The following is a 9,073-nucleotide window of genomic DNA, read 5'->3' as shown; positions in this document are numbered from 1 at the left end:
TTAAGCTTTGATCTCAATATAATGTTCTAGCAGTAGCTAGATGGATTCTTCTCTCTTTTTGATTCTCAATACAATGTTCTCCTCGATGTTCTTGGAAATCTATTTGATGTAACTCTTTTTGCGGTGTGTTTGTTGGGATCCGATGAATTATGATTTAATGATCAGATCTATCTATGAATATTATTTGAGTCTCCTTCCATCTCTTATGTGCATGATTATTATAGCCTCGTATTTCTTCTCTGAAACTTTGGTTTGGCTTGGCCAATTAGATTGATTTTCCTTGCAATGATAAGAGGTGCTTTATAATGGGTTCGATCTTGCGGTGCTTAATCTCAGTGACATAAGGAGAAGTGGCACGCATGTATCGTTGCCATTAAGGATAAAAAGATGAGGTCTATTCCTACATGAATAGATCTTGTCAACATCATGTCATCGCTCTTATTGCATTACTCCATTCCTCCATAAACTTAATACACTAGATGCATGCTGGATAGCGGTTGATGTGTGGACTAATAGTAGTAGATGCAGAATCGTTTCAGTCTACTAATCTTAGACGTGATGCCTATATACATGATCATTACCTTGGATATCGTCATAATTATTTGCTCTTCTATCAATTGCCCAACAGTAATTTGTTTACCCACCGTATGCTATTTTCTCGAGAGAAGCCACTAGTGAAATCTACGCCCCCCCCGGCGTCTGTTTCCTATCCTATTGTTTTCAGATCTATTATTCCAAAAACCCAAAAAATACCTTGCTGCACTTTTTATTTATTTATTTTATTTTATATTTTTGATAGATATATTTATCCAATCTCATACAATTTAATCAATCTCAATACCAAGGAGGGATTGACAACCCCTCTTATGCATTGGGTTCCAAGTATTTTTTATTTATGTACATGTGTTGTTTACATAGTGTTGCTTGGTTCTCCTACTAGATTGATAACCATGGTTTCATAACTAAGGGAAATACTTACCGTTGTTGTGCTGCACCATCCTCTCCTCTTCGGGGAAATAGCAACGCAGATACAAGCAATCACATTTCAACTTCAAAAAGTTTCTATACTTAATACACACCACTGGAAGTCCCATGCTCAAGTTTTAGACTATTCTGATTTAGTAAATATGTTTTTTTTCAAGCATTTTTCTTACTTACTATATTGTGGCCGGCACTCCATTATGCCTGCCACTTCTAACATTTGAAAATTTTGGAAAAAATGGTGTGGCTCAGCGAAATATTGCTATGGTGGGCACGTATTAGCCGCATGCCACTTCTGCTTTTATCCTATGGTTAAATTATTAAAACTAAACAAATGGCGGGCTCTAATTTGTGGCCGCCGCTTTTGTACACATAGCAGTTGCCGGCGACAATTTTTACCCTTCACTGCTACTTTTCCAAAATAGCAGTGAATGGTTATTCCCTCAAGTGCCACTAATGTGAGCCGACCTATAATTATTTTCCCAATAGTGTCCTTTCTATCGACACGGCTATTGGGGTGTCCTGGTTGGCCAAAGAAGGACTAACCACAACCATTGGCGCAATGGGTCATTTAGTATGGTTAAATATAACATATGACCCATTACCCCTCGAAACATAGATCCTTCCTCCAAGATGGCCATGTTTCTAAGTAGTTTGCATTATGGCTTGAAATATTCCCATTTTCCCCACAACCTCCATTGGACATATTTTACCATGATATGTCTCGGATTTTTAGGCTTCATTAGTATTTCTCAGAATTAAAATGGTAATATCCTACATGTCGGTGGCTACTCTTGGGCCCCGGTGTACGGGAATCCTTTTATTCTCTTGCACATGGCTTAAACATAAAATAAAGAGCACAAATACGCTTTTCCAGCCAAGTTCTGGACAAGATTTCATGTGCGCGCAATAAAGATTTTGAATTTCATACATTCAAACCCTAAAAATGCACTTATATGGCTAAACATAGACGATGGATCCCAAACAAAGCCAAAAATTGGCATGTTTAATGTAATGGTGTATGTTAGCTATAGGAAAAGTTTCAAAGCAAACCGAGGAAGCGGCCTGACACTTCGGTCGCAAACCTAGATCCTCCCTTCAAGATTGTCCCATTTTTATGCAGCCTACGTGACAACTCTTGTGAAACATTCTCAATTTTCTAACACAAATTCTAGGGGCCATACTACGACACCATGCCGAATCTTAGGATTTTTGGGCTTTGTTCAAATTTCTGAGAATTGAAATGGCAATAACATACATGTATGTGCCCCAGTCTTGCCCCCTAGTGTATGAGACTTCTCTTGTCATCTTGCACAAGGCTTAAACATAGACTAAATACCACACATAGTATTTGTGATCCACTTCTGGCCATGATTTCATATGCCCGCGGTTCAGATTTTGAATTCCATGCATTCAAATCCTAGAAATACACTTATATGGTTAAATATAGCAAACATACCACCCAAAAGTCCAAAATTGGACATGTTTGATGTAACATTGTATGTTTAGTGTGGTACAAGTTTCAACGCAGGGAAGCAGGACACTTTGCATGCAAAGTTGATCCCTCCTCGTAGCTGATCCCGTTTCTAAGGAGTCCACATGGCAAATTTTGTGGAGCTTTCTACAATTTTACCACATGCTCTAGGGTCCATATCATGACACCATGCCAAGTCTTGTTATTTCTAGGTTCATTCGAATTCTAAGATTATATTTAAAATGGCAATAACTTATATAATATTGGTGGCCTAGTCTTGGCCACCCGATGTCTAGTACTCCTCTTTTATTTCTTTGGACAAGGCCACATCATAGACTCAAGATCACAAATAGGATTTTAATGCATTTCTATCCATGATTTCATGTACCCGTAGTTCATATTCTGCCCACATCCTCTAGGGGCCATATCATGATAGCATGTCTCTTCTCGTAATTTTTACGCATTTGTTGCCACTATTTCATGTGCTTGTAGTTCAAACTTATATTCATGCATTAAATGTATGAAGATGCACTTAATGACATAAACCCATATGTCCTCTTACATCGCGGTGATACTCGCTCCCACGTGGTGCTACCCCTCTCCTTTCCTATAGTCGAAACCTCCACACACACATCCGCTAGCATACCGGTGGATCATGAAGGCCATGGGAGGACATCACCTTTTACTCATGTTATATATAGGCTCGTGACAGCAGAAGAAAAAGGGAGGGAGGAGAGCGCCGGGAGAACACTGAGCGGGAGAAAGTGGCGGCAAGGGTAGAAATAAGAGATGGCGGAAAAATAGTGGCGGGAAAGAAAGGGTGGTAAAGAGTGGCACAAGTAAAGATATGGAGAGAAATATGGCGGGAGAAAGAAAATAAAATAGAACAAAGGAATACAAATGAAAATTTTTTTTGCCAAGGCACTCGGCAAATATTATGTAGCGCAACAAAACCAAAGTCGTGTGCTAACGGGCCATCCGTTTGCCGAGTGTCTGACAAGCAACACTCAGAAATACGTGCACCGTCATTAGGCTTCCGCCTAACACATGTTTGTAGGTATGTGTCACATGTATGGCGGGGGTTTGTGGTCCTGCACTCGGCAAACGCGGATCAAGACCGAGGGCCCCGCTTTGCTGAGTATTTTTTGATGGGCACTCGGTTTATGTGGTCCTTTGCCGTGTGTTTCCCCTAGGCACACGGTTTAGGTAGTTCTTTGTAGAGTGCCCGTAGAAATGCAGTGAGCAAATAAACGAGCACTTGACATACAACCATTTTCCCATAGTAATCTAGTTAAGCTCGACATAATAGAAGGGAATAAAAATGTCTACACGGTGCAGTTAAACCGAGTCTAAATGTTCTCTGGCATGAGTTTGATCGACTATTAACTATTAAGCTATCCCATGAATAACTTATTTTGCATAATCTTCCAACTTGCTTTGCAACTATAATATACTACCTAGCTGCTTGTGAGGTAAAATGCATTGCTTCCTTGTGTGAATGCATTTCTTGGGTTATTTGTTATTTGGTTTTCTTGTGAGTACATTCCATGTACCGCATAACTTTTTGACTTGGCTAGATCTAGGAAACGATCCCCTTCTTCGATTCAGCATGAATGCGAAGTGTTCGTGAGCTAGATTGCAAGCCAGCCAGATCCCTCTGGAGTAGAGAGCCGCGGCGAGACCATCATGCCAATAGTTGCTGCTTTACAGTGGGCATGTGCCCATTATGCACTAGGACCCCTATAGATAACATGTTTGCAAACCATGTAGGAGAGCCATGCATAACATGACATGTTAATTGTGGAGGGCCCGCGTATCAGACTGGATTTTACAATGATTGTCTATAGTGATTAATTACATAGAAACGGCCGATTTTTTGGGTCGAATTTGACTCGATTCACCCGGTTACTCCTATGTTGTCACAACTTTACCTTGATAAGGGGGTGTAACTCATGAAATCAGTAAACTAATAAAAGGGATGCCAAAATATATCAGCCATAATATTCGATCGTGAACTAAAAAAGTTAGCTGACAAACCATCTTGTTGATGAATGGAAATATTATTATCCAATCAAAAGTTGCCAACTGTTCTAGCCCTGTAAAACGTACGTAAACAGCCCCTGGATGTAGCATTGCTCGTATTTATGGGTAGTAGGCACATGTATATTTTACATGATGGTAGAACCAAATTCAGAGAAAATCACAGTTGCTAGAGTTTGGACTTTATACTCATGATCGCTATAGCTGCACTGCACGTACCAAAACTCAAACCCTTTATTGTGTGTTGAAAATTTAGCTACCAATGAACAAAACATGAATTAGAAAGATTGAGTCCACAACATCTCTCACATCCGTGCTCTTAATTTTTATAGAAGAAACACCTGAGCACAAAGCGCCGAGTCCAAGACTCGAAAGCTCGTGAGCTAGGAGCACACCCGCTCCTCTAGCCACCCAATCGACGATGGGTTCTCCTCAGGGTTACTCCTTATTATCGCAGCCTTATCTAGATCGATGGATGGAGTAACTCATATGGCCGCTAAGATTATAAAATCATACCAAAATAATGCGACCGTAATTTAATTTGTCCACCAATCGGATTCCCTAGCGGAATTTTAGTGATGAATCAGGACGAAACTGTCGCGTTTTCTTCTATAATTTGGTACAATCTCACCTGTCACTCCAATTTTAACGTTGACTTTAATTTTCCAGATGGGTGGAGAGAGTACACATGTTGTCTAGTCACTGAGCTAATAAAACTATACCAGAATAAGGGGGTCACAAAATTCGTCCGCTAATTCAAAAGGATAGCTCACAGTCAAGCCATTTTCTTACCGTGATGAATGGAAAATTTTATTGTGAATACACACTTGAGCTTTTATGGGAGGCGTGCTTGGGCAACCCCTTAAAAATGTTTAGAATTTTCAAAGCAGATCTATGGTTAAGATCATAACTACCCTTGGATTAAAAAGGAGCAGGCAGGGAGCGGCGGTATGGTGCGACGTGAGGGAATTTGCTCGAGCCTGAAAGGGAAGAGCAAAATCTTGACGAGGGGACTGGCCAGGGAGGCGAGTCAATTGAGAGTTAGAAATACGAAATGGTTTAGGAATAGTTTCTAATTAATTAATTACCGAATAAATCAGAGAAAAATAAGAAACCTTTTCAATGTTTTTGGAGGGGGGTAATGGTACCAAAGCACTTCTCTTTTATGGAGGTTGCACATGCATGTATATTTTTACAATTCATGCTGGATATTCTAGCCCAGTTTTAGAGAAAATTACACCACTACCTAGTAAGATTTTGGACTCTACTCATATTATTGCTAGTTGCACATACCATAACTCAAAACCTTTAATTTTTATTTTATACGAGCCGGGCTACCCCTTTTCATTACTCTCATAACGGAAATGCAAAGTATTTTTGGTAACTGGAAGAACAGGAGGCGGGGAAAGAGAAGTAGCGAGCTCGGAGCAATATCAGGAAACCCACTGACTTGTGCCTGCTTCAGACACAAACTATGGGACAAAAACCTGATATCACTCAAACCCTTTATTGTATGTTGAACCTAGCTACTAATGAACAAAACAAGAAATTAAAAAAAAAGATAAGACTAGCAGCATTACACCATATAGTTCCCGATGGAGATGAGACTCTCCCTATAAGGGACGACGTGGTGAATGCAGTAGTTTGAGTCGTCCCATCCCTCGAAATCGATATCTTCCAGCTTCATCACTTTTTCGACATCTCCGCTCCTCTCATCGCACCAGTACAACCTCTGGTCGACGTCAGACACCATCGTCAGCATCCTGCCACCGGCGGCCAAAAGCAGCAAGAAGGCACCAAAGCCGAAACTAACATCACCTGAATCAATCCGGCAGCGCGGCAACCACAGTGTCCCGTCGTCCGCCAGCTGCCACACGTCAAAGGCCGTCTTCGAGGTCGCAAGGTTGACGTGGCACAGCTTGCCGCCCAGATCTGCCAGATGCTCGATGCCGGAGTTGTAGGCGAAACGAGGAGGGCATGGCACCAAGTCGAACGTCCTGTAGCGCAGGCTAAACCGCATCAGCGAGCTCGGCCGGGGGTCTTCCATGCCGTCGCACCCCCAGTAGATGGCATCTCGCGTGCACACCGGTGGCGTGTCACCGATAGCGTGAGGAGGGTCGGCGGTGGCTTCCCAGGAGCAGGAGTTATTCCCGAGCGTGAATACCTCGTGCCCGATGTCGTAGTCAAGCTTGCCGCTGGGCTTCTTGTAGCACCGGCGCCGGTAGAAGTACCTGGCGACGACGTACTGGTTCTTCCACTGGTCGAAGCCGATGGCTGCCGATGGAGGCCTCATGCGGTGGATGTCGACGTCCGGGGTGCCGAGCGGCAGCTCGACGAACTCCTTGGTCGCTGGGTTGCACAGGAATACCTGGTCCGTGCCGGTCGCGATGGCGACCAGGCCGTCGCAGTGCATGGGGTAGATCACGTTCGTGATGCCTTCCGCTTCGGGTGGGTACGCCTTCTGCAGCATCAGCTCTGCCTCGTCTTCGAAGGTGTCGGGCGCCTGTCCCGGCCCGAGGCGGTAGAAGCTGATGTCGTCGGAGAACTCTTCTTCGTCTTCGATGCCATGCTTGCGGGGGATGACAAGAATGGACGGCCGACTCGCGCTGGAGCGCTTGCGGTGGTGGCTGACGAAGTCGGCGCCCTCTATGCGGGCGCGCCAGTTGGGGCTGACGAATTTGCAGCGCGCAAGGCATTTGACGGGCAGTCGCACCAAGATTTCCATGAAAATTAGGTCGTCGGGGAGGGTGGCCAGAGGATCCATCTTGGTGTCCGTCTGCTTGAGTAGGTGTGCTGAAGTAGTACGGACTACGGAGTATATATAGACCGAACCCTCGCTACGCATCGACTATGCACATTAATCCGTTTTAAAATTGTACTTATCTTAGGCGATATTTCACTTCCCGATTTGGTTCAGTGGCAATTCTTTAACCCGGAAGCCACTTAATGCTACAGCACATGTATTTTTGTTTTTATAACACACCTCCCGAAACAATATAATTGGAAGCAAATTAAGATGATATAGTCATTATCATTAATTTTGCTTGTTATCTTGTTCACAATTGTGCATTAACTGCATATTTTTTTCTTCCATATATAGCAGTGAAGATTATATAATCAGTATTATTAATTGAATTTATTAATTCCTTACGAAATATAGTACGTTAACTTACCCTTCATTTCTAAATATAAGTCCTTTTAGAGATTTTAATAGAGACTACATACGAATGTATATAGACATATTTTATAGTGTAGATTCACTCATTTTGTTCTGTATGTAGTCATATTTGAATCTCTAAAAGGGACCGTGTCTCCTGTAAGGCCTTATATGCAATATTATTCTAAATATAGATCTTACGGTTTGTATTTGGAATAGAAACACATATAGTACCGTTGTAACACATGGCTTCATAACACACAAGCATTGTCATATGCCGCCGACTTTACAAATTGAATATCATAACAACACCACTACAGGTGATACAACATATAAATATAAATAGGGAAATAAAAATGTGAAAAATCCTAATTTGTTACAATTAGAGACGAGCCGGTCCAACAATACATTACCACAACGGAAGATAGCATGAGTCAAATTAAAAAAAACATGTGCCTAAGAGGATGGAAGATAAAACATGCGATCCCTCGCTTGGGTTAAAAGGATACCGTCCGGAATCCACTATTCTACTCGTCGACGTCATCGAAGTCAACATAATAGCATCTGAAATCTGCATCCCAATTGTAGAAGTACTCTTCAAGTTATTCTTGCAAGGGTGAGTATAAAGATACTCAACAAGTCTCATTACCACGGGTACTAGCACTAACAATACAATTGGGCATTGAGGGGATCAGTGGTGAAGCCGCAAGCACTAAGCATTAACTACATCTTATAATGTCTAAACATATATAAGATTAAAGATCATAATCCATAGCAAGGTATCTCACGTACTAATCACCTATTCACCTGCCAACATAATCATAACACTACCTTGTCCCCCCCCTCGTATACCCCACGAAGAAGAGATAATCAAGATACTTGATACATCTCCAAAGTATCTATAATTTTTTATTGTTCCATGTTATTATATTATCAATCTTGGATGTTTTATATACATTTACTATTAATTTTATATCTTTTTGGGACTAACCTATTGACATAGTGCCCAGTGCCAGTTGCTGTTTTTTGCTTGTTTTTTTACTTCGTGAATATCAATACCAAACAAAGTCCAAATGCCACGAATCTTTTTGGAGACTTTTTTGCCAGAAGACACCATATGAGTCACAGGAGCACACCGGAGGAGGCCCGTGGGGCCCACTAGGCACCAGGGCGCGCCAAGGGCCCCAAGCGCGCCGTGGTGGGTAGTGGAGCCCACAGGCACCCCATTGACCTACCTCTGCATCTATAAATACTCTAAAATCCCAAAATCCCTAGGGGAGTCGAGGAAATACAGTTTCCGCCGCCGCAAGTTCCAGAACCACGAAATTCAATCTAGACGCCTTTTCCGGCACTCTGCCGGAGGGGGCAACGATCAGGGAGGGGTTCTTCATCATCCTTGTTGCCCCTCCGATGATGCGTGA

The 9,073-nt window shown here is 42.3% G+C and overlaps 1 protein-coding gene across 1 annotated transcript; it reads right to left on the bottom strand.

Annotated features, from left to right (window-relative positions):
• Positions 1–6,071: 6,071 nt before the first annotated feature.
• LOC119367893 (F-box protein At1g47810-like) lies at positions 6,072–7,259 on the bottom strand. The gene has a single exon (XM_037633273.1). It carries the CDS (start codon positions 7,257–7,259, stop codon positions 6,072–6,074), a length of 1,188 nt encoding a protein of 395 aa, XP_037489170.1.
• Positions 7,260–9,073: the final 1,814 nt, after the last annotated feature.

The sequence above is a fragment of the Triticum dicoccoides genome, chromosome 2B, assembly GCF_002162155.2.
Source record: "Triticum dicoccoides isolate Atlit2015 ecotype Zavitan chromosome 2B, WEW_v2.0, whole genome shotgun sequence".
NCBI classification, from domain to species: Eukaryota; Viridiplantae; Streptophyta; class Magnoliopsida; order Poales; family Poaceae; genus Triticum; species Triticum dicoccoides.
The sequence above is the reverse complement of the archived record's forward strand: the minus strand, read 5'-3'. Positions and strand labels throughout refer to the sequence as shown.

What these genes read in the sequence shown, in the direction of transcription:
- LOC119367893 (XM_037633273.1), bottom strand. Translation starts at nt 7,259, where the DNA reads ATGGATCCTCTGGCCACCCTCCCCGACGACCTAATTTTCATGGAAATC.